The following is a 27,044-nucleotide window of genomic DNA, read 5'->3' on the forward strand; positions in this document are numbered from 1 at the left end:
GTGAGCATGCTGGAGACAATTTGCCACTGATTCAGGGCAGCACCTAATGGCTCTTGGCAACAAGCCAAGAGGCTCAGACTTGCACAGCTATGGGTGCCACAGCTCAAGAGGACAGAGAAAGCTGGTGGCAGTGGTGGAGCACCTTGTCCAACTCAGGAGGGACTCACTGCTGCTCTTGAGTTGATTGGCATGCACCGACAACCAGCGCCCCCAGCCTCCTAAGCCTAGCAGAACCATCCTCCTGGGGTTTGTGGGGCCTTTTCTGCTTTGTACATAGTTATGTCTCTGGTCTTTCCTTTTCTTCCCTTCTTTATACAATTATTTCTATATTGATATTTTCTATAAACATTTTACATTTGTTAAGCTTCTGTGTGTGGTTTATTCTTTTGCATGCTAGATGCCATGTCACTCCAGAGTCAAACCCCTTTCAGGACAGCCTGTGTACACACATATACACACACACTGGCCTGCATTTGCATTACATCATGCTCATTCTAATAACCAGTATTCTCTTGTCTCCTATTCTATTAGCAGCCTCAGTTCTGCTCCTGAATATAAGGATATCAGATCAAGGCAAAGCTCCCCTGAGGGTCCTTGTTGTTTTGACCATAACACTATAGAGAGCTATATCAGCTGTTAAGTTATTTCCTCTAAGTGCCAGAAATGTGTGTGAAGGTAAACCACAAACGCAGGATTAATTTGAGAGGATGGTCCAATAAAGCAAATCAGAAGGTGGTCCCACGTAGCCAAGGCAAAAAAAACCAGAGAGACAACCTTATGCCGTGGAAAGATTTATTAATTTATTGTAATACAGAGCTCTGTATTGTATTTTTTGCCTTAATTTGAGAGGATTACACAACTACCATCACAGAATGGGAAAACTTGATGCTGTAAGAAAAAAGTGACTTTTTCACTGACAGGAAACCTTCCAGCAGAAAAGAGGTGTACTATGGATGTGCAGGTAGGTGCTCATTTCAAAAGAAATCTTCTGCACCAAGATCTACCAAGTCACCTCTATCTTTCAAATGCTGGAAATGTAAAGGAAAAAATTGATCCTAAATCAAGCCAAATACCCTGGTGTCTCTGGCAAACCTGGAGTTAAACTGAAGACTCAAGTTAATAGAGGCCCAATCCTCACAATCACTCTGCATACATTGACTCATCACCCTAGTAAGGACCAGCTTTCCACCACAAGTCTAAACTCACAGCTATGATTCTCTTCATTGCCTTTCAAATCCCACTGCCCTTTCTTGTGACCTTGGGCAAGTCACTTTAACCTCCATTGCTTCAGGTACAAACTTAGATTGTAAGCCCCACTGGGGCAGTAAATACCCACGGTACCTGATTGTAATCTGCTTTGAAGTGCTGAAAATTGGAATATTATTTTTTTTAAAAACTGTCACAGGAAGTGCCACATCCCAATCAATGTTCCTTCTAATTTTTGACAGGCTTTGTGCACAAAAAATGTTCTTTTGTGCAACTTTTTATAAACTGAGTTCAAATTTGTGCACTACTTGCCAATATAATGCAAATAAGGTCGGAATTTCTTGTGCATGCTGTTCTGCTGTTCGTGTTGGGTTCATGGCCTGTATATACATGCACAGCTTAGAGCAAACCATGATCCCAATGCAAATCTGCGAACCCTTACAAGGTGTCTCCCAAAACTCCCGTCTTTAGCCTGATATGTAGGCAAAAGCACTCTATGAAGGCATCCTCAAAAAAGCACACAGCTGTGACCCCTCTGGAACTCTTAGAATTAACTATTATCTCGTAACCTCACACACCTGGCCTCTTATAATGGAGATGTACCCACCCAAAGCAGCCCTTTGGAGTCCAAATGAAATCACCTAAAGCAGGGTCTGAAGTGGGCTGTACCCATTCTAGCTTTGCATACAGACATATACATTATTAACCATGGAGGCTGTCAAAAACATAAAGCAATACAAACGTTCAAAAGAATAATGCTCTAAAGCCTTATAGTACCCAATTCTCAAAAGACAACACAGATGAGTGAATGACAGTGAAGTGAGGGCCACAGAATTTCCATTAAAATATCTCCTATAGATGTGAAGAGCTAGGGCCTATGTAATATTGGAACAAGCCTCAGAAAGAATGAGAGTTCATCCACACAGGCCTTGGAATCCTCATACAAATTATCTTGCAACATAAGACAACTCTACACACACATAAACTGAAGGTATTCATACAAAAAATGAGCCATATATACGCATACTTCTGGAAGAAGAAGAATGCATATATAGGTAGCCACAAATTATTACCTCCTATTTTATAAAAGTACACACACACTTTTTGCACTTGATTCATATCCCCATCAATGCATAATTACTTATCCATTAGGCATGTATATTTAATCTTAGGTCTCTTGACTATATTCCATATATAACCATGCCTGGAGGAAAAGGACATCTGCTGAGGAAACCAAACTTCCAACTCCAGAAGGTGATTAAAATTCAGAACATACTGGGGCCGATGCAATACAGAGGGATTAGCGCCTATTTAACATGCATCTGCAGAGTGAATGGGATAGCGCTCATGACATGCAAATGCATGTGAATGAGGCTATTACTCATTCACTCCAATGCAAAAAAATAAATGTGCGTCTCAGACGCACATTTATCGCGCATTGAAAAGAAGTACAGAAAAAACTGCTTTTCTGTACTTCTTTTAAAAGTTTAAAAATTAAAGTTTAAAAACAAAAAAAAACTCAGCCGGCCGCATTGAAGACAGCATCGGTTTTCATAACCGGCCAGCTGTGTTATGAAAACCAACGCCAATAAACTGTGTCAGTTTTCATAACTGCTGGTAACCGTGAGGTCGCGCAAGTGACCCCCTAATTATAATATTGCATGGCGCCCCCCTTGTGGGCACCATGCACACATTAAGAAAGCAGGCGTTGACTTTTCAGTGCCCGCTTTCCGCGCTCTTTGTTGCATCGGTCCCACTGTATGGGAAGGCCTCAAGGAAATTGGTATCTTATCAAAAAGAACAGATATGGGAGAAAATCCACCACAAATTGAATGCTATCTTTCCCAATAACAGAAATGTACAAGATCACAACCATAAGTGGCAAGACTTTAGACATAAGGGGAAGGAAAAATAGGCCAGGATGAGATCAGATTACTTTCATGCCAGCTGATTGGATAGTCTTGAGCACAAAAGCTGAGGCAGCAGTGTGAAGAGTCGAATTGCAACACACCTCACGATCAGATGTTGGATAAGGTGAGCGCACTCTGTATAAAAGGCATTAAAATACTTGCATATATGTACTACTTTTAATTATTAAACTATACATAAACATATTTACATATATACAGATTTCTATGGTCTAAAAGGCAGTTAGGGCAATCATGGCCAGCCCTTTGCAATACACTTCTAATTTTTGGATACTTGTTTGTCTTAGCCTGGAAATGCATTATGTTAGCATAGACTATATTGCTTGGTGGAGATTTGTAACAAGAGGCAGTTGAGTGGGACTTTTTGGCTGTTATCCATGCCTGTAGTGGAGGTCCAGTGTGAGATCAGAGAGAAAGTATGATTGAAAGAGCCAGTTCTCACAATATGTATACTTTAGCTACTTGAAGGTGAGAAGGCGCACCATGATTTGGATGGCCCTGGCCCTAGTGGTCAGGCATAGCCAGGGCGCCAATCTTCAGTGCTTCCTGAAAGTTTAGAGACAGCAATAAAGTCTGAAAACGATGGTTCTGTGAGTCTGAAAATGCCAGACAGGATGAGGAAATGGACACGGAAGGAAATGAAGAGCAGAACCAGGCACAGTTGTAGGACAAGAACTACCCCACATATGTGAAGAAGGACAAGCAGGAGAGGAAAAGCAAAGATTCACCAGGTCCAGATGAGCGGTTGCCATTAATTTCTGCAGAGAGCCGCATGCTTATACAAAACAATTGTCTTCCATGGCTCCTCCTTGGCTTACAGCAGGAAATGCAGGGCATTAAAGAAATGCTGAAAGAGATGCTGCACGGAATTAAATAGGTGCTGTGGGAGGAAATGAATGGCAGTAACATGTTGAGAGAGATGCTTCATTGCATGCTGCCATGGAAACCACAGCCAGCATGGGCCACTTCCTGGCCACCACAGGTACCTTGGATGCAGTCTTCCCCTGCAGTTAAACCAGTGCATACTTCCCCAGTATTTGGACCATCAGTAAGGTGTGAACCTCCCACTGCTTAACCGCACCAACAATGCCTCCTCCCAATATGGCTCCATCACCACCAAGGATGCCGCCTCCCCCAGTAGGCACACAGGTGTGTAAAATTCCACCTGTCTCTGCGGGCACTGTTTTGCCCTCATCTTCCATGTCTTCTGAGATCCTCTATATCAGTGCTGCAATCCATCTTCTGGACTTCAAACCGAAGCTCTCAGGAACCTCTATTACCTCCGATGCCCTCTTATAGCTCTCTTCCCTTGCCACAGCCCTCCATTTACGTGTCTTCTTGAGTGCACACTCAGCAGTAATTGTACACCCCTTTGTAGAAGCACTGTAATAGCCAGTCCAAGATAACAGAGGGCCTCTCCCCCGAAAAAGAGAGGATGTCACACACAAATCAGTGTCCAATGCAAATGTGTCTCCCTTCACTTATTAATAAATGCATATTCACTGTTAAAGTTTTGTTGATTCAGAGCATCCTTTCATATACAGCCTGGTGGTCAGTCTGTATCTGCTTCCATTCTTCCTGTCCCATGCCTTTTCCAACCACCTCATGATTAGGATCATCATCCTCTGGAGGAGGCAGGCCATGAGTTTTGGCTAGGTTATGGAGCATAGAGCAGGCTATAAATGTCACAGACTTTGATTGGGTTTTAGAGAAGATAACCCCTAATCTATTCACACAGTGGAAATGTGTTTTGAGTAGGCCAAAAGTTCTGTCAATGACTGTCCTGGTCTGCCTATGGGCCAGATGATAGCGTTTATCTGCTGCAGTGTCAGGGTGTGCAAGGGGATTCATGAGCCAGGTTTTGAGTGGATATCCTCTTTTTACCTGGGGGAAAGAAGCAGAGAAAAGGAGAGTGAGATATTCCAAGCTTGTTTGCTATGTGGCTGGCCATGGAAGAAGCTGGAGCAGGCCTCCTGGAGCAAAGAGATAAGACCTACAGACAATGGGAAAGAAAAGGGCAAAGGTTAGTTGCAGAATCCGTGTCATGAGAGCAACACACATAGCTTGAAGCAATCCCCAATGTTGTGGCCAGCCTGGAACTGCTCATGAATTCCTAACTAAGAGAGGATGTAGGCATCGTGACAGTCACTTTACTCTTTTTTGCCTCAGGTACAAACTTGGGGATAAATTTTAAGTTGCATTAAAAGGACCATATATGTGAGTATATGGGCCGAGTGTGAAAAACTCTTATTTTAAAACTAGAAAAATGCGTATGCGCATGTAACAAAACACAAAAAAGGGGCAGATTTAGGGTGGAGCCAAAATTTTCATGTGTAAATACCAAATTTAAAACCGGCGAATGTAGTGTACGTCGAGCTGTTACCTGCTTCTGTTCTTTTTCAGGTGTAAATCAGGATAAAACTCATTATAGCCAAAAAATGACTGGATGAGGGGTCCGAATAAACTGGGGGGAGTGCAGGCTGTGAAGAGCCAGAAGGAGGTCTTAATGACATAAGAGAGAGATTGGGCAAAGTGGTTATTTCCTTCACACATGCATGTTTTAAAATACGCTCACTTGCGCATGTAAAAGCTGACTAGACCTAAGGAAAGATACGTGAATAACGTTTTCTCACATAACCGCTTAAAATTAGAAGCACACATACACGCACTATACATAATTTAAATAGTACTTGTGCACTTGTTTGGACGATTTAAAATTTCAGAGTATATGGGCACACATGCGCTCATTTTAAAGTTACCATCCCTGATTGTAAGCCATCTGGGGATAGGGAAATACCTACTGCACCTAAATACAATCCGCTCTGAAGTTCCAAAAGGTGGAATATAAATAAATAAAGGACCCTGGAAACCTGGGCATTATGTCCATGACGATTCCCTTGGCATTGCAGATGGACCTGGATGTTGAAGGAGTGGAAGCTCTTCAAGTTGTCTGTAGCTGACTTTATAGCCATATGTATGCAATCAGTAGCTTGCAAAACTGAGAGGAAACATTCATTTTGGTAGAAATCAGTCATAATTTGGTGGTAGTGGTGGTGGTGTCTGCTGCATGTGAAAGATACAAACTGATGTGTTTTCCTGAGAAATGCTGCCAGAAACTGATCTATATATAGGAAGGTGGCTGACTAGCTTATTCCTTCCGTGACCCCTTGAGGGCATGGCCTCTCTGAATGAAAGGTTGCAGGAACTTCTCTAACTGCTGGCATAGATATAATATGATTTCCTTCTGGAACCTGAAACTGCGCAATACTTGCTCCTCGGACAGATCCTAAAACTGTCCTCTGGTCCTTTATACTCTCTCTAAAGTTTTTCTTTTCCTCCTCCTCCATTCTCTCCCTCCTCAAAAATTCCTTGCTGTATCCATAAGTTTGTACTACTCATTTTGGCTATCACTTCACCACTACTCACCCACCTCCCCCAGTCACCTCCATCCACCTCCCAGTCAGCCCTAGTCACTACCCTTTACCGACTACCCACCTCCAAGTCAGTCTCAATCATCAATCTAGTCAGCCTCGCTCGCATACACATACTTCATACTTGCTCCAGTGACCCATCACTTACAGAGACACACATGCACTTAGAAATCCAGTTATATCCACTGATAGGCCCCCCACCCCCAAATAATGGAAACAAATCTTGGCTCAGACACAAAAATAGACTAAAAATAACATGACATGCCAAATAAACTTAATGGGTAAGGATAACAATTTCACATGTAGCACGCTACACATTCTCCCTATACTCTTACCAAGCTGTCTTCTCCACACCAAGCACCTGATCCAAAAAGGCAGTGAAGGTTTGATTTTGGCACATTAAATAACATGTGTAAAAGCATTTGTGCAAGCTTGATGATCTACATGCATAAGTTTGTTATAAAATACAGAAATACATGCAAATGTCTAAACCACACGCTCATTTTGTTTTCCCTGATTCACATGATCACCAGCATTTGAACATAATACTCATCTTGTTATGAAAATCACTGGAATGCGTGTATGTTGAATGTATGCATATATAAGGCATTTTTACTCATGATGCCCCTTAAATTCCATTTCCTTAATGTGAGTATGCTGAATATTCATGTAAGCAAGAACAGATTTCAGTTTAGTTATTGCAGCCTAATAGTCACTGGAAACTCCTTAGGATCTTAGGCTGACATGCAATCTTAAAAATCTTTGAATTCTTTGACATACCAGCAGAAGTATCAGTAGCAGTCACCAGAACCATAAAATTCTTCTTAAAAACCATATGGGAAAGCTCCATGGGGCCACAAGAGGTAGGGAGAAATCGCTAGATTTGATGGTCATCCAACCTCACAGTTACAGTGTGACTCAACACAGGACTCACAGAGCCTGCTGAGTCAACTTGTTCTTCCAGTTCCCTTCTGTTACTCTTATAGCGCCACACGTCACCAGTGTTGATGGCTAGCTTCTGGTTGGCCTCAACCAACCTCCCAGTTGCAGCAAACACAATCAAACAGATTTACTCTGCATGCCACCAAGGTCAGGATCTTACTAGTTTCTCTATTGTTCTTTAAAGAATGGGAGCATGTCTGGACTCAAAATCCAATCCCTCTCAGATGTCAGGAAACACAGTCCCTCAGGACAAGTGGGAGTTGTATGCCTTACTGTTCAAAGACCTAAGGATTTTTCTGGGCATCTCAATATCTTCTAGGATTTCCTCTTTCTCTTCACCATGAGTAGAAATAAAACATACAGTGCAGGAGCACACTTTAAACAACACTAGTCAAGGCAGCCCACAACTTAATTTACTTCTTCCATCCAGCTACTCCTGCCTTATCTTCAAGTACCCTCCTTTTTTCCTTCCATATCCCTGCCCCATACATATGCCCAGTTCTGCATTACATTTCTAGAATGAACCCCAAGCCGCTCCTATCAGGACTACTTTCTGTGGCATTTTTTCACCAAATACCATACCTTAGACCAATGCTTCTCTCAACCTACACAAGAACTGTTAATGCCATTTCAACAGTACTTTTAATATCACCTCTTTATATCCCTTCTTCCCTTAAAACCTGAGGAAAACAATCTGACTTATGAATTGGAGTCCAAGTCTTTTACTTAACAATTGAAGGCCACTGCAGTGATAGATAGGGTAATTCAGCAGAGAGCCTGTTGGTTTTTCTAAAGCGAGTCTGCTTAGGTGAGCTACATTTCGTTTCGTTTATTAAAATGTATTTATTGCTTAACACTTATGGCCCAAGTGAAGTTCAAAATAAAACACTCATGTTTTATAGAAGCACATACATACACATTTACAGTGATTCTATAACACCAGAAAATGTAACAATCATAACAAATTTGCTCTGGTCTTAACGGCCTCTCAATAATGCAGAGCTCAGTAGTAGACTGCATCCAGAACTCACACATGTATCCCTAAAAAAGGGAAACTCATTGGCATACAGTATTATTGTGGAATCACAGAGAAAAATTAGAATGGAGATAAGAAATAGTATCTCTTTCTCTGTGTTCTTTGGAGGCCCAGTATATGCTTGCTTGCTTGTTTGCTTTGCTAAGAGCAGAGACAACTATTCTGTTATTTTTCTTATATTCCTATATGCCTCTTGCTGACTATATTTTTGATTGTGAAGATATTTGTGTGTATAATAAAATCTCCTGTACAGTCAAGCTTTCCTCCTCAGATGATCATTTGGATTTATATAGTCCCTATAATCAAACAGAATTCTGTGATTCTTAATACTTCCATATTATAAACATAACCACTGCATATCAGCTTCAGAAGAGTGCAAAGAAGAGTAAAATGTTATTACTCTTATTACAGTTGGCTAAACTAAGGTTCAGGAAAATGACATGCCGAAAATCACACTGAAATTCTGTGGCAGAGGGGAAACTGAAAACTAATTTGCTAGGAATTCTTCTGACTAATTCAGTTCTTTTACCCACTAAATCATGCTTTCTCTCTGAGACCTTTAGTGATACAACAGGCTAATGATGTCAGTCCCCCCTTGGTAATAAATTCTCTAATTATAAACACTGAATTGACATTACTTGTTAAGTCAGACAGGGAGAGAAAAGGTGACTGCAGCAAGAGAAAGCTTGTTTTAGACATCTTCAAGGCAATATAGCTTCAGATTTAGGACAGTACAAAGAATAAACAAGTTCTACTGTAATCAGAAATAAATAAACACAAAATAGGGCAGTCTGGATTATGTATAAGATATTTTCTAAAATATTGAAAACACCATTGTCAAATGGGAGCCTAATCCAAAGGATATTTTACCTTAAGAGAGATACTTTAGCATCTTAAAATGTGTTGTATTATGCTTATATAGAGATGCTACAAAGAATAACTCAATTTTTAAATCATTTTATAATTTCAAAAATAATTATAAAATATTCTACAAAACATTTCCCTCAATAAAGGAGCAACAAAACAACAAAGAAGGCTGTCTAAGAAAGCCATGAGGGCAACAAAGTGTTTCTGATCGGACATCTGGCTGCTAATCCACTTTGTTGCCCTCAATAAAGGAGAACATTATTACATTTTTGTGACATTCAAATAATGAAAAACAACAAGAGAGTTTAGATGGGGGTTTCTTCCACCACCATCTCTTCTTGTGGGCTTCACCTCAGAACTGGCTTCTACTGGGCTACAGTGCCATGTCTTTTCATTTTCAACTCCCAGTGTTTTATCCCTATTTTTAACCAACTCCCCTCTCCTTACATAGCATATTAATTGTAGTGACAGCCCTTGGGTAATGACTACAGAGCATGAACCCTTCTAAACCACCATCTCCATACTGAGTCTAAACCTCTTCCTCCATACTAAGTGGCATGGTTGTGAAATGGCTAGTACCTTATGCCCTTGAGGAGCTCTAAACATTGCCTTCTCAGCTTTCCAGATCCTGACTGAATCAAGAAGCAGAAACCAGGCTCAGAAATTGAACCCAGGTCTGCTGCATAGCAATGCACATCACTGCCACTGAGCTGTGAGAATTCACTTATATCACAATGACAGGGTTAATCAAATTGGTGGGAAGGGTGGTGGCACTATATGCTAAGGAAGACAGTCAAGCAGGATAAATATCATGCAGGGGACTAAATGCACTGTGGAATCTTTATGGATAGAAATTCCATGTGTGACTAGGAAGAGCATAGCATTAAGGGAATACTACAATCAACTTAGCCAGAATGAACAGACAGCTGATGTTAGGTTCCATATTAGGAGCTACCACCCAAGAAAAAGATCTAGGCGTCATAGTGGATAATAGATTAAAATCATTGGCTCAGTGTGCTGCAGTAGTCAAAAAAGCAAACAATGCTAGGAATTATTAGGAAGGAAATAGTGAATAAACAGAAAATGTCATAATACCTCTGTTTCACTGCATGGTGAGACCTCACCTTGAGTACTATGTACTATTCTGGTCGCCACATCTCAAAAAAGATATAGTTGCACTGGAGAAGGTACAGAGAAGGGTGACCAAAATGATAAAGGGGATGGAACAGCTCCCCTATGAGGAAAGGCTAAAGAGGTTAGAGCTGTTCAGCTTGGAGAAGAGACGATCAGGGGGGATATGATAGAGGTTTATAAAATCATGAGAGTTCTAGAATAGGTAAATGTGACTCAGTTATTTACTTTTTTGAATAATAGCAGGACTAGGGGGCACTCCATGAAGTTTGCAAATAGCACATTAAAACTAATCAGAGAGAATTCTTTTTCACTCAATGCACAATTAAGCTCTGGAATTTGTTGCCAAAGGATGCGGTAGGGCTGTTAGTGTAGCTAGGTTTAAAAATGGTTTCAATAGATTCTTGGAGGGGAAGTCCATAAACTGCTATTAATCAAGTGGACTTAGGGAGTAGCCACTGCTTTTACTGGCATTAGTAGCATGGAATCTACTTAATGTTTGGGTACTTGCTGGGTACTTGTAACCTGATTGGCTACTGTTGGAAATAGAATGCTGGGTTTGATGGACCCTTGGTCTGACCCAGTGTGGCAACTTCTTATGTTCTTAAATGCTGAATAAAATTAGGGGAACTAATAGATTTGGCAACATAGTCATAACAGGAGATTTCAATTACAACTTTATCTCTAGAGTATGTCACATCAGGGCATGCTATGGAGATAAAATTTTTAGATGAAATAAGTGTTTCATGAATCAGCTGATGCATGAACTGATGAGAGGGGAAATTTTAGACATAATTCTTAGTAGAACACAGGATTTGGTGCGAGAGGTAATGGTAGTGTGGACAATTGGAAACAGTGATCATAACACAGACAGATTTGACTTAAAAAAATTAAAATAGTTTAAAAATAAACTAAAAGATACAGCTGTAAAGGTTGAGTTTACATCATGAATGGGCATTGTTTAAAAATACCATCTTGGAAGCCCAGACTAGGTATATTCCATGCATTAAAAAAAATGCAGAAAAAAGACCAAACAACTGCCAGCACAGTTAAAAGGTGAGGTGAAAGAGGCTATTATAGCCAAAAGAGCCTTCAAAAAATGGAAAGAGGATCCTAATGAATAAAAAAGCATAAGCATTGGCAAGTTTGATGCAAAACATTGATAAGGCAGGCAAAAAAAGAATTTGAAAAGAAGCTGGCCGTAGAAGTAAAAAGTCATAATAAAAACCTTTTCAAATACATCCAAAGCAGTAAGCCTAAGAGGGAATGATTTGGACCGTTAGATGACTGAGGAGTAAAAGGTGCACTTAGGGTAGACAAAGCCATAGTGCAAAGACTAAATCAGGTCTTTTCTGTTTACTGAGGAGAATTTTGGGGAGATAACCCATGCCGGAAATGGTATTTAATGGTGAAGATTCAGAGGAATAGAAACAAATTACATTGAATCTGGAAGATGTAATAGGGCAAATTGACAAAATAAAGTGTAGCAAATCACCTGATTCAGATGGTATAAACCACAGAGTTCTGAAAGAACTAAAACATGAAATTGCAGACCTATTACTAGTAATTTGTAACTTATCATTGAAATCTTCTATTGTACCTGAAGAATGGAGGGTAATCCATGAAAGTATAGATTGATGAACCTAATCTCATTGCCGGAAAAAATTAAAATTATTCTAAAGAACAAAATTACAGAACATAGAGAGATACATAGTTTAATAGGACACAACCAATATAGATTTACCTAAGGGGAAGTCTTGCCTCATTAGTCTGCTACTTTTTCAAAAAGGTTAATAACCATGCATAATAGTAAACTAGTGAATATAGTGTATTTGGATTTTCAGAAGGCATTAGTCCTTCAGAAGAGATTCATGATAAAATTTAAAAATTATGGGATAGGAGGCTATGTTGTGGATTGCAAACTGGTTAAAAGATAAAAAAAAGAGAGTTATGGATAAATTGTTAGTTTTCTCAATCAAAGAAGGTAAACACTGGAATGCCCCAGGGATCTCTACCTGAAGTGCTTTTTAATATATTTATGAATTATGTGAGGTGATTGAGTGAAGTAATCAAATTTGCAAACAGCACAAAATTATTCCAAGAAGTTAAATCACAAGCAGATTGTGAGAAATTGCAGGAGGATCTTGCAAGACTGGGAGATTGGCCATCCAAATAGCAGATGAAACTTAATGTAGGCAAGTGCAAAGTGATGCACATAGGGAAAAGTAATCCAAACTATAGTTACAATATGTCAGCTTCCATATTAGGAGTTGCCACCCAGAAAAAGGATCTAGGCTTCCTTGTGGACAATATGTTGAAATCTTTGGCTTAGTGTTCAGCAGCAGTCCAAAAGGCAAACAGAATGTTAGGAGTTATTAGGAAAGGAATGGAGAATATTGCAGTACCTCTGTATTGCTCCATGATGCAACTGAACCTAGAGAATGTGTACAATTCTGGTCACTTCATCTCAAAAAAGATATAGTGGAACTGAAAAATGTATAGAGAAGGGCAACCAAAATGATAAAGGGATTGGAATGGCTCCCCTATCAACTACATTACAAAATATTTCTGTAAGCAATTCCTGTTCTATTAGCAGTTTTGTAATGGATGCTTGAAATAAAGTACTTATTTGTTACTTTCAAAGCTATTGCTTCAATAAAGAAAATTAGAAAAAAAAAAAAAGGAATGGCTTCCTTATGAGGGAAAGGATAGAGAGGTTAGGGCTCTTCAGCTTGGAGAAGAAACGGCTGAGGGACAGATGTGATAGAGGTCTATAAAATCTTAAGTGGAGTAGATGTGAATCAGCTGTTTACTCTTTCAAAAAATAAAAAGCTAGGGGATACTCATGAAGTTAACTAAGCAGCACATTTAAAATAAATCAGAAAAAAATATTTTTTAACTCTGCCCAATTTAGCTCTGGAATTCATTAAGGCAGTTATTGTAGATGGATTAAAAGGTTTCAGACATGTTCCTGGAGAAAAAGTCCATAAACTGTTATTTAACCAAGTAGGCTTGAGGAAAGCCACTGCTTAATCCTGAGCATTAGAAGCAATGAATCTAGCGACCTTTTGGTATCCTGCCAGATACTTGTGACCTGGATTGTCCATTGTTGGAAACAAGGTACTAAGCTTGATGGACCATTGGTCTGAACCAGGATGGCAGTTCTTATGTTCTTTTGTATTTTTCTCTAATTTATTTTTTACTGTTAAACTTTTAACAAAAGATTTAGAAAGAATTTATCATCATTCCTATTGCACAGGGCAAATGACTCTTTTCATAGTGTAATCCTGGTCAACAGAAGTTACTACATTTTGTCCCCACTTTGCTTTGGATCTTCACCCTATGATCCATTATATCAGTTTAAATGGTAGTGGGGATAAATGAAAGAAAGTTGCATTATACTCCATAGGTGGGTATTATCAAAATGGTTATTCAGCTAGACAAATATCTGGATGCCCCTCCTTCTTATTAGAAGACGGAACAAAAATTTATATGCAATATATGGGAAATCTTAAAGTAAATTGGTATTTGCTAGGTAGTTGTGTAAAAATATTTTCACTTACTTTAAAGAAGTTACCCTACTTTCTTTCTTAGTAAATATATATGAAAAATGTTTGCAGCACTTTTCATTTATAGTAAAGACATCCAGGGTTTGAGCAGCTTCTTAAATGTTTAGGTGTTTATTTTATCTGTCCTGATTATAATTTTATCCTTGACAGTAGGTACTGTGAAGCACCTCCAAGTGGCTATACACTGCAGTTAGCAACAGGGTTGTATCATAGTGCAAAAAATCCCCCCAAAAACAGAGCATCTATTTCTAACATAAGCTTTTTTTATGTTTTGCTTTGGTAAACTTCTCAGACAACGGCAGTTCTGTAGAGGGTTTAAATATGAAGGAATGGCAGGACGGGCTCAGGGCACTTCTACCGAACATTAACATCAACTTTGGTGGGCTGCCCAATACCGCGTCCCCCTCCACCAACCACAGTGTACCAACGTCCAACACTGCCACCACCAACAGCCTGAATTGGGACAGCCCCAGCAGCTGGATGGACCCTGCCATTATCACAGGTAATGATTTATCTGACTCCTACCACCTCCAACCTGCCTCATCCAAATCTTACTAGAGTTGGCACCTGAGGAGACAAGTTGTGGGCCACGTTCAGTAGGCTTTTCCTTACATATATTAGCAAGCATTCCTTACATTAAAAAAAAATTCATTTAGGTTTGACCACAAAACCTAGTCAATAAAGCCCTCCCTCTCACTTTTCGTTCTTTTCATGGCACTCTAGGGTATCTTGACTGGAAGAAATGCTTGCAGAATCCCTAAGGTAGCAAAGATGAAGTATTGGTACATCAAAATCTTGCTTTTATTTATAAAGCTCTTCTTTATAACACTTTGTGTTTGGTTTAGAAAGGGCTAAAATGGGTGTTTCATGAAAGGAAGAGATATGAATAAGATATGCTAACTGGTAGAAAATGGACTAAAGAGCCATCCATACTGTGGGAACATTTTATTTGGGCACATTTTCTATGCTTTGGTAATTCTTCTGTTCTTGTTGTTCTTCATGAAGCAAGTTATTTGTGTGTAAATCCATTTCTGTTATATGAATATCATTTCCTACTTCCAAATTTCTCCCTCTTGCATCACAATTTCCTGTGTCCTTGGATATCATAAAGATTTCCTCAGCAACTTATTGGTGCAAGACAAAATTAATTTCAATAGGTTACAATTCCATGCTCAGTGCATGCCTTCCTAACCTAGTTCCAAAGCTTCATCTAACAAGTGTGTTTTCAGAATGCATACAATTAATATGCTAGAAATATATCTTGTGTCCTTTCCAGGAGATTTTCAAAATTCTGTGGGTAGGTGAAAAAACCTTGGGTACTTCTACCTCTGGACTTTACACCAATTCTCAAAGAAAAATAAAATGTGCAATTTCCCTTTGAAAATTGGTGAAGGAAAAAGTATGCACAGAGATTTTAAACCTGCTTTTTCTGCAAAAACGTTTTCCCTGCAAAACTATGCATGTTGTTGCCTCCCCAACCTACCCTGCCTCTTGAGCCCATCTACTTTTTCCATGGGTAAAAAGTACATGCATTACTCTCCACAAGTATTTTTTATCCACGTAGAGGGTGGGCATTTTTCAGATAGCCTATTTACTGGGTTGGATTTAGGCACAAGTAACATAGGCATGTGCCTTGGGCACAAAATTCTGAAGGTATCCAAAAACTGGGACTCCCTGCTGCTCTCAGATTTCCATGGGGAGGAGAAGGTGGGAACCACTTGTCCCAAATAGTCTGCTTATGGGTGCCATCTTAAATCCAGCCCTACCTATTTACACAGGTAAATGCTTCAGAAAATTATCCTCTTGTGAATCTCCTGAAAACCAAATGATGGGGCTCCAGGACAAGATTGAGAAATGGTTATTTTAACAAGTATTTTCCAAGTTGTTAGTAGCTTTTTATAAATTTCTTATTTCTCCATTTTGTGTTGGAAAGAATTAAAATAAAAAAAAATAAAAATATTTTGGGTTCATATTCAGCTGCATTTAGCTAGATAACTTGTGGGTTATCCAGCTAAATGACAACTTCTGAATATTTCAGCCACTTATCCAGCTAAAGATTAGCCAGGGATATTCCAGGGTAGAATTAATTGAGCCGATCAGTTTTCCAGCTAATTCCAGTATTCAGAGAAGCCAGATAATTTATCCATCCAGCTCTGGTCGTACTGTAGAATAGTTGTAGAAGTCAGCCAGATAAAGTTATCTTGTCATCTTTAAGATAATCAAGTATATTCAATAGTGCAGCTTTACTGCTCAATATCCTGCCACATTAGCTGGATAAGTTTATCTGACTAGCTTTGCAAGCTAGCCAGTAGCTGAATATTACCCCCATATGTGTTTGAAGCGAGAATTGCATGGTTAACGGTAATAAGAGAGTGGTCTTTCTCAATCCATGGCCCAACATTATGGAATTCCTTCCCAAGTAAGATCAGACTAATTTAACTAAAGATTCCAAGCTAAAAACATACTTATTTCAGCTGGCCTATTTCCGATAAACTCGCCTCCCTAATTAATCTGACCAAATATTGCATAAGTAGCACACTGAGGTTATGTTGCCCTTCCTACTACTATTCTTGGAAACAAATGTTTTGTTATATATTTTATTAATTGTTGTTTTGTCTTTCTTTTAGATATTATGTATTATTTCTGTACCCTGCCCCGAACTATTAGGAGGGGTGGGTAATAAATAAATAAAATATAATAAAAACAATAAAATATTGTGTTCAAAGAAAAAAATTTTAGTCAAAAATGTAAAATTAAAAAAAATGTAGCCCAAAAAATTCAAAGCTAAATTACAATAATATACATTGATACAACTTAACAAATCATTATCAAGGCCTGCAACCCCATAAAAAGCTAATCCCCAACCTTAAGCAGTAGGAGGAAATATGGGGACTTTGATCAGAATGATGATTATTTCAGATAATGGAATCTCAAAATTGTTTGATTTTCAGGAAGCCTTCAATATGTTAATAAACACTACTTCATTTTAAAGTGGGCTTTTAGTGGAAAAAAAAAGCATGTGAAAGTCAGATCTTGAGGTTGCTTCAGTGATAAAGCTATTGTGATTTATTGTCCATGTCTGCTGAGTCTATTAATAATCACTGTTTTGAATACCTAGTTACTACATTATAAAATGTATTAGGATTTAGGATGATTCTTTATGGAACTCATGTCATTAGACACGGTCTTTCTCTGCTTCCAGAATAATCCTAAGCAGTACATTTTATTTCCTGTACTTTTTCATTGGAAGGCTGCTTAAAATCTGTTTGATTTTATGGAAGTTAAATATGTGCACTTGCACTTGGCTATCTTAAATGCCCTGCCAGTTTGTGAAGTCTCTAAATTAGGGTTATTCAAGTCATGCTATGACTCAAGGACCTAAGCTACCAATCTAATAGGTAGGGACCTGCAAAATATTTCACCTTCAAAGAAAAGCAAACCAAGGGAAATCCGTGTATCAGGAGCACCAATGATGAAAAACCAGTGTTGTAGAATATACAAATGTCAGAAACTTTTAATCCAGAAAAATAATAGCCTACATGCATTTATCACAATAAAATGGGGACAGCAAAAGTAAGAGATACAACCCTTATTGCAGCTTATAATTAGGTGGACATTGAGCATCTCACGCCAACAGAATATTGCATAGGATTGCAATTTGAGAATGTAATTCCACACAATGGCATTCAGCTGAGAAGTTCACATAGTTTCCTGACTCCATCCTAATTATGGGCCTTATTCAGTAAGGGGTGAATTTTTAAAACATTACATATGTAAAAATGAGCACATACATGCATAAGTAGCCTCTACTCACATATAGCATATTTTATAAAAGTAAAAACTGCATATTTTCACTTTCGTATGCATATATTCGCACGTGAAAAAGAGGTGTTCTGGAGCGGGGCCAACATTTACTGTTTATACATAAATTGCTATTTTAAAACATTTACGGTTTATGTGTACCTTTGTCAACTTACTTGTGTGTTTTTACATCTAATTAACTGATATAAGTGATATTAAACGTATTTTTCGTGTAATACTGACTGGGTGGGAGGTCTGGGTGAACTGTAGGGAGTTAAGGCTGAAGAACCAGTAAAGTCTTGATAACCTGGAGAAAGACTGGGCAAGCTGGTGGACTAATTGGTAAACTGATTAATTTCATTTCCGTGCACATGTTTTAAAATTAGCTGACTTACCCAAGTTTGTCCTACTTTACTTTCATGCATAAAAAATATGCACGTATATTTTTAAAATAGATAAGAAAAATATGCGCATTCAGTTCATTGATATACATGGTTTCAATGCATTGTATGTATTTGCTCGTATGTTGCAGGGTAGAAATACACATGTATTTTATAACCTGTGCATATATTATAAGCACGGGCTATTAAATACATGTATAGATCTGTTTGGTTTTTGCTGACAGTGTTTTCCGGGCCTCTGTCCCTCCCGACGCAGCCCATGTGGCGAAACACGGTCTGTGTCGGGGGACCGAAACCTCGCTTTAAGTATTCCTGAATAAAAGGTGGAAATGCGTGCTTTCAGTCCTTATTTTTATTAACTCACTACAAGGATCCGTGATTCTCTAGCGCTATACCAGTTCTACCAATAGTTAGTCACCACTAGTGTATACCACTCGTCATCTCTACCTTCTGTTGGCTAGATCTGCTTGCAGCCATATACATATGTATATGCTATCGTGTGGATTTGTTTGAAAGTTATCCTCCCTGGCTTTTCTTCTCTTTCCATGGGGAAAAAAAAAAAGCTTAGTGAACCATGTCCTGTAAGTTGCAATAAAGGTAACTGGAGTAATATTCAGTAAGCTGGCGAGCAGGCAAATTATCCGGCTAAAATTAGCCAGATAAGTTGTCTCAGATAATCAGTGGCATATACATCCTGCTGAATATACTCACCTAAAGTTATCTGGCTGTCTTCAGCTTTTGAATATGGCCAGTTCGGTCTAAAATTATCCAGACGTGTATGGTCAGATAACTAGCTACTTAACCAGATGTCTTCAAAAGATATCCAATTAAGTAGCACTCCTTAAAAAAAAAAAAAAATTGTGGGCCTCTCAGCCCCTTCTACAAATCAAAACCCCCTGCTGGCCAGGACCCCCCCAAACCTCTCTAAATTTAAAAATAAATCAATTGCCGCACTGACCCTCCAGCCCTCACCGCCTCTCTCCTCGCTAAGTACAAAAATAAAATAGTGTCTCCTTACCATCCCCCCACACTGCCACCCTCAACATTCACTTTTGAATTGTTGCCCCCTTTTGAAACCCAGGATCGCAGTACACTGCAATCTCAGGTGCTTACAGTGTTACGCTAGTAATAGCACTGGAATGTACACAAGCACTGCATATGTTCAGCGCTGGGGTTGTAAGTTATTGTCTAAATAGCTTTGACTATTGACTTCCTAATCTTTTATATTTATTGTCCTCATTTTATATTTGAATAGTGGTGAGTGTAAACTAATTGTTGCTATTGTTTTTCAATTTAGACAATCTTTTCTTGATTTTTGAAATTCATTGTTGGAAGATAATTTGAATGAAATATGGATTAATTTCTTTGTAATGTGCAGAATTTGACTACTTTTCTTGACATCTTCCTTTTCTTGTAACATAAACTGGATTTTTAATTAAGGTTTCTGACAGCTGTTTTTTCCCTTTGTTTCTCCTCCTCTCAGGTATTCCAGCATCCACAGGAAATAGCTTAGAGACTCTTCAGGATGACAATCCTCCACACTGGTTAAAATCGCTGCAAGCACTCACAGAGATGGACGGCCCTAGCAACACCATGCCTACACAGAGCCACCACAGCAACCCTTTCAACACACAGATCCCCCTACACAGAGCCAGCTGGAGCCCTTACCCACTCCCTTCAAACCCTAGCAGCTTCCACTCACCTCCTCCAGGTTTCCAGACAGCCTTCAGACCACCTGGCAAAGCTCCCACAGACCTTCTACAGAGCTCTACACTGGATCGTCACTGAGCAAGAATGAACATTTGACAAGCAGGAATTGCCATCTTTACTCCTCCTTTTTCCCCTCATCAAACCTTTCTTTCTGAAAAATTTAGTTCCTGATCAAACACACCCACCTCAAATCCAATGCAGTTGCAGGGTTGTGGCAGCCCTCTGTTGCAAAGTTTCTGCTGAAAGACCAAATGATCATAAGAATAATATACCATTCCTTATTTTCTTCAACAATTTCAAGTGAATAAAGAGAGAGAGAAAATAAATCAACACATAATGTCAATGCCCACAAGTGAAAATTTTTCTGTTCTGAAATTTTGTTTCACCTCTGTTTTTAGTATTATTGTTTTTGGCACACAATGATGAAATGATAGATAAATTTGCAACTGTACCAAATTGTCAAGACATTCAATAATCATTTGCAGAAATGTAGAACTATTTGCAAAATACAGTGCAAGATAACAAATTATAAGATTACTAACTATATTTGCAAAAGAAAACCTGTGGCCCATTGGAGCAGTTTGCATCCTGAGTCACGGTGTGCTGAAAGTTGCTTGATAGTACAATTTTTTGTTTTTTGGGGGGGGTTTTGACATATATGTCAGCTGAAATTGTGGCATGCAATGGGTAAAATAAGTGTTTTGTGTATAATAAGCACAATTGCTGGATGAGTGAGTCTAGTAAAGAGAAATTGAGTTTTAAACACATTTAGAAAAAAAACAAATTTGGCTTTAGATTTAAAGTAAACTTAATGGTTTTCTTGTTTTAAAGTATTTACATATTTAATACCCAGTGCATAGAAAAATGTTGTTATAAACAGCTGATACGTTTGTTTTGTTTTCCCTCTTTTTTTTAACAGAATACAAATTCACCTGTTAGGGCACTCTGGGATAGCACTGCATTGGGGTGACCCACATGATCACCATCGGGAGCATAACCTTTGACCTCCTCTGCCTGCAGCTTTTACTTAAACCTGTAGTTTCTGGACATTTGTGCAGTATTGAAAAAGACAGAAAAAGGAAATTTTTTTAAAATCCAGATAAATAAAGATGGTTATAACCTGAAGCTAAAAACTAAAACAAGAAAATGTATGTTTTTCTTCAGAATTAAAACTAAAATCTTAAAACAGAAAATGTGATGTTCTTTAGAGTAATTTTTTTTTTTTTTATTGAGAAGGTTTGATTACAACTGAAGTACTATATCAGGGTAATGGAATTAAGTGTATTGCTGATAGCATTATTTTGTATTGATTCTAATGTAAGGACAGTCAATATTTATATAGCATCATTGAACACAACACTACAAACTGGTTCACATGGTTACATAAAATGGCCCTACCCTCAAGAACTTATTTAGTGCTTAAGTACATAAGAACATAATAATATGCCATACTGGGTCAGACTAAGGGTCCATCAAGCCCAGCATCCTGTTTCCAACAGTGCCAATCCAGGCCGTAAGAACCTGGCAAGTACCCAAAAACTAAGTCTATTCCATGTTACCGTTGCTAATAATAGCAGTGGTTATTATCTAAGTCATCTTAATTAATAGCAGGTAATGGACTTTTCCTCCAAGAACTTATCCAATCCTTTTTTAAACACAGCTATACTAACTGCACTAACCACATCCTCTGGCAACAAATTCCAAAGGTTTAATGGTTTGTTCAAGTCCAAATGTGAATGGTAGTTAGGGTAATTGAGCCACATCATGATATTCAGATGCAGTTGAAGAAGAAAATGTGTTGCTTCAGTAAAGGTGATCCTTAAAGCTCATTTCTTCAAGGACAAGCAGGATGAACAATGTGTGATGTTCTCTGATGGTGCCAATATGGATCATCCCTCAGAGAATTCTGGATTTTCTATGAAAACAGTGTGAATCACCAACCACACTGATGGATGATAGCTTCAATAAATAGATCATGTTTTCCAGGGCTTTCTTCTAAAACAGTTTTTCTTCTGAGCATGTGCAGTGGTTCCCAAATTCATGCAGTAGTTGAGACATAGTCGTGTATCTTCAGAGCAATTTTTTTTGGCTTGAACATAGTCAAATAGTGAATAGCAAATGGCCCATCCACTCTTCTCAGCAATGTGTTTAGAGTTGTAACTTCAGATCCATGCAGATTACCCCCTTCTATTTTAGGGTTGTTGGGTTACTGCTCTGTGCTGGTTACTCTCATGCAGCAAGTTACCACAGATTATCCCATTGTTTCATTTCCATCCTTTTGCCACTAAGGATCCTCTGTATTCATCTCGCACCTTTTTTTAATTCATCATTTTTTAGGAATGTGCTATCATTTGTTTCATTTTGATTACTGTACATTAAATTGAATTAGTAAACACTAAAATGCAATGACATAAAACAAAAGGAAAAGGACACAAGAAAAAGACATAAATCTTCTCTCTACCCTTTTTGAGATATGGCCTTCAGAACTGAATACTACTCTAGGTGAGGTCTCACCAATGACCTGTATGGTAGTTCTTGCCTGATAATTTCCTTTTCATGAGTCCAGTCCAGACAAGTGGGTTATGGTCACCGACCAGCAAATGGAGCAAGATCAACAAGTTAATTGATGTCACCCCTTATATATACCCTTGCTGATGGCAGCCTGCCATTGTTATCTGTAACAAGCTAACTATGGATAACTTAATTCAAATGAATAACAACATAACTCTTCTTTTTTTTGTATAATTAATTTTTTCCTAGCGTGTAGCAGATGTACTCAGGACCAATGGGTATAGTGTACTCCTGCTAGCAGTTGGAGATGGATCAGATTTCAATCTGACGTCAGCACCTAGTACATATACCCCTGCAGGAAGTGCAGCTCCTCAGTATTTTCCGTCTCCATAGCAGTTAGGGACTATCTGCACGCTCTCAGAGCGTTAGACCAAAATTTAAAGAACAAAACCGAAATTTAAAGAAGAAACCTACCTGAAGACGAGCCCCGCACTCCTGCGGTGATACCCTTGGGTCCCTCCCCCAGTTGAGTTTCCCGAGGTGATTTCCTTGGTCCCTCGGAGGTGAGCTTCGGTCCAGTGGCCGATTCGCGGCAAGGACTTAGCCCCCGAATCCTCGGGTGCAGCATAGAGGCAGCCTCGGTCTGGCGGCTGATTTGCGGCGAGGACTTAGCCACCGATCTCGGGCGCGGCTGAGAGGCAGCAGGTGCACCCCCTCGAGCGTGGCGGTGAAGGTATTTGCCCTCTCCCCCCGCAGCCGGAGACCGCCCGGAGCAAAACCGGGAAGCGCCCGAAGACAAGGTAAGGTGTAAATCTTCTACTTAATCCGGTCTCCGAAGATCGAGGAGGAGCACAGATCGGCGATCGGAATCTGTGCCACCGGGTTGATCTGCCCTAGCAGGGCCAGGCCCCGGCTGTTCCAGGGTCTGCCCACGTGGAGACCCTCCAAGGAAGTTGCCATATTGCCCGCACGCTCGCTGTCGCCATCTTGGCCTTGTTCGCCGCGCTGCCCGCCGACCGATCCGAGCACACAAATTAAGCTAAGCGCACAAAATTATTTGTGCGCATATTCTTAGGCACACATAAAACCTTACGCGCATAAGTTACGTGCACAGTACAAAGCGCACATCTACGGCTAGGCGCACACCTGCGCGCACATATCAGACGCAATGGAGCGCATAAGAGTTTACGTGTCCACAGAAATGGCACCTCCAGAAATAGGAATAAAAGCTCAAGGCCTCTGCCCAGCATGCCACATCAGAGCCGCACAGAGCGAGGAAGCAGACGCCCTATGAGCACACTGTGAGGAGGCCCTGGGAGATCCAGGTCAGGGCCAGTCCCACCCAGGGCCCAGTGCTAGCTCCTCAAGGGGCACCCCGGACCTAGCAGGCCCCAGTGAGTCCATCCCATAGATGGGGACCCCCAGGGAACTGGCGCCCCTCAACTTAGACCCAGCATCGATCTCCTGGGTAGAGTTATTTAAGGGGATTCACGCCTTTGTCAAGATGCAGACTGAACCCCGGGAGGACCAGCCACATGCGACACCGGAAGACCCTCATGACCCAGGACCCTCAAGGCCTAGGCACAGGCTCCCACCACCCAGAAGCCCCACCTACGGGGACACGGATTTCTCCGAGGAAGAAGTCGAGCCCCTTGAGGATGGAGAACTTCCATCGGGAACAGAGCCACACCGAACCATGAGACGCTTCTTCTCAAAGGATGAGCTTCCGGACCTTGTATCCCAATGCCTATCGGAACTCGCTATCCCGGGCCAAGGCACCCCGGGGGAACCTAGAATGAACCCCCTGCTGGAGGGCCTTCGACAGACATCTCGCCATTTTCCTCTTTTACAGGCAGCACAACAGCTAATTGACCTGGAGTGGAACGCGCCGGAGTCCTCATTCAAAGGGGTTCGAGCCTTCTCGGCCATGTACCCCCTGGACCCAGCAACCAAGGAGCTTCTGGCGTGCCCTAGAGTAGACGCCATAGTCTGCGCGGTCACTAAGTGCACTACCATCCCAGTGGAGGGAGGAGCGGCGCTCAAGGATGCACACGACTGGCGCCTGGAAGCCATACTAAAACAAGCATTTGAGGTGGCAGCCATGTCCCTGCAAATTGCGACCTGCTGCACCGTGGTGACACGTTCCTGTTTATCCCAAGCCAGGAACAGCACCCCGGGAGAAGACATGGAATCAGCACTATCATTCCTCACTGACGCGGCTTCCGATCTAGTGCGCACAGCAGCCAGAGGAGTGTCATCCACAGTGGCAGCCAGGAGACAACTCTGGCTTTGAAATTGGTCGGCTGACGCCTCCTCCAAGACTCACCTCACGAGAATGCCCTTCAAAGGATCCCTCCTGTTCGGCAGCGAACTAGAGAAACTGGCTAACAAATGAGGCGACTCCCCATTACCTCGTCTGCCGGAAGACAAGACGAAGAGAAACCAGCGCCCCTTTCCCAGGTCCACCAGAGGCAGAAGCTCACAGCGCTTCAACCCTTACAAGAATAACTATCAAGCGCCCCACCCTACGGGCAGGAACCAGTCCTTTCGGAACAAACACAAGAGGGGAACCAGCTCGGGTCCAGGCCCCAGCCGCACCCCACAATGAGATTCAGCCGACCCATCCAAGGGAAGAAGCCATAGGGGGCAGGCTATCCCTATTCTACCGCAGATGGGTCGAAATAACTTCAGAGAAGTGGGTCCTAGCCATCATCTGAGAAGGGTATTACCTGGACTTTCTTCGAACCCCTCCGGACAAGTTCGTGGAATCTCCCTGCCACGACCCCCGCAAGAGGGCGGCAGTGGAAGCTACACTGACCAGACTTCTGGACCTCGAGGCCATAACCCCAGTACCTAGTTGGGAAACAAATACTGGACATTACTCCATTTACTTTATCGTACCCAAGAAACAGGGTACATTCAGGCCCATCCTGGACCTCAAGTCGGTCAACCGACACCTAAGGATCCCACACTTCCGCATGAAAACCCTACGATCGGTCATACGTGCAATACAGCCAGGAGAGTTCCTCACATCCCTGGACCTGTCGGAGGCCTACTTACACATCCCAATTCATCAGGAACACCAGCGCTACCTACGCTTCAAGGTCCTGAATCGTCACTACCAGTTCCGGGCACTACCCTTCGGGTTAGCCACTGCACCCCGGACGTTCACCAAGGTAATAGTAGTGGCGGCGGCAACACTCAGGAAGGAAGGAATCCTCGTTCATCCTTACCTGGACGATTGGCTGATCAGAGCAAAATCACCAGAGGAAAGCCACCAAGCAACCAACAGAGTCATAGCTCTACTGGAAAGCCTGGGATGGGTAGTCAACACAAACAAGAGCTCCCTACAGCCCTCGCAGTCATTGGAATACCTAGGAGTCCGATTCCACACCAAGGAAGACAAGGTCAGCCTGACCCCCACGAGGAGATCAAAGCTGTGGGACCGGCTCCAGACCTTGCTGAGCGCTCCTCGTCCTACAGCATGGGATTACCTGCAAGTCCTCGGACTAATGGCATCCACACTGGAAGTGGTGCCATGGGCGCGGGCCCACATGAGGTCCCTGCAACGCTCACTCCTATCACGGTGGAGCCCTCGATCCCAGAACTAGTCCGTATGTCTACCACTACCAGGCAGAGTCCGGACCCAGCTAAGGTGGTGGCTACAGACCAGCCACAAGAGCTGGGGATCAAGACTATCCTCCCCATCCTGGACCCTGCTCACCACAGATGCCAGCCTACACAGGTGGGGAGCACACTGCGAAGAGTTAACCGCCCAAGGGCGGTGGAACGAAGAAAAGGCGGGGTGGAACATCAACCGCCTAGAAGCATGGGCGGTCAGATTAGCCTGCCTGCGGTTCGACCACAGACTTCGAGACAAAGCGGTCAGAGTGATGTCGGACAACGCCACGATGGTGGCCTACATCAAACGGCAGGGCGGAACCAGGAGCCAACAGGTGTCCTTAGAAATAGACCCTCTGATGGCTTGGGCGGAAGCAAATCTCCAGGACATCTCCGCCGTCCACATCGCCGGGAAGGACAACACCATGGCAGACTTCCTCAGCAGGGAAAGTCTAAACCCAGGAGAATGGAAGCTGTCACCCACAGCCTTCAAGATGATAGTGAATCGGTGGGGGACTCCAGACATGGATCTTCTAGCAAACAGATCCAACGCTCAAGTACCCAGATATTTCAGCCGCAGCCGGGATCCGCAGTCCCAGGGGATCGACGCCCTGGTACAGGCCTGGCCACCGGGGACCCTGCTATACGCCTTTCCACCGTGGCCCTTGCTGGGCGCAATCATTCACAAGATTCAGCGGCACAGGGGACTAGTTCTTCTAGTGGCCCCGGACTGGCCAAGAAGACCCTGGTACGCAGACATGAGAAGACGACTGGCAGGGAATACACTACCCCTGCCTCCACACAGAGACCTGCACCAACAAGGTCCCATCCTCCTCGAGGACCCAGCTCAATTCTCTCTTACGGTCTGGCCATTGACAGGGCCCGCCTGA

The 27,044-nt window shown here is 41.4% G+C and overlaps 1 protein-coding gene across 5 annotated transcripts in view; it reads left to right on the plus strand.

Annotated features, from left to right (window-relative positions):
* Positions 1 to 20,529, plus strand: part of CNOT4 (CCR4-NOT transcription complex subunit 4) — a 420,537-nt gene extending 400,008 nt beyond the window's left edge. For 4 of the 5 annotated variants that reach the window (XM_029615559.1, XM_029615557.1, XM_029615558.1 and 1 more), the window contains 2 exons: positions 14,403 to 14,612; positions 19,796 to 20,529. In XM_029615559.1, coding sequence (XP_029471419.1) covers positions 14,403 to 14,612; positions 19,796 to 20,100 — 515 coding nt within the window. In that variant the 3' untranslated portion in view covers positions 20,101 to 20,529. The remainder of the gene's footprint in view (positions 1 to 14,402; positions 14,613 to 19,795) is intronic. The other variant, XM_029615560.1, reaches the window with a different exon arrangement.
* Positions 20,530 to 27,044: the final 6,515 nt, after the last annotated feature.

The sequence above is a fragment of the Rhinatrema bivittatum genome, chromosome 9 (genome assembly GCF_901001135.1).
Source record: "Rhinatrema bivittatum chromosome 9, aRhiBiv1.1, whole genome shotgun sequence".
Classification (NCBI taxonomy): Eukaryota; Metazoa; Chordata; class Amphibia; order Gymnophiona; family Rhinatrematidae; genus Rhinatrema; species Rhinatrema bivittatum.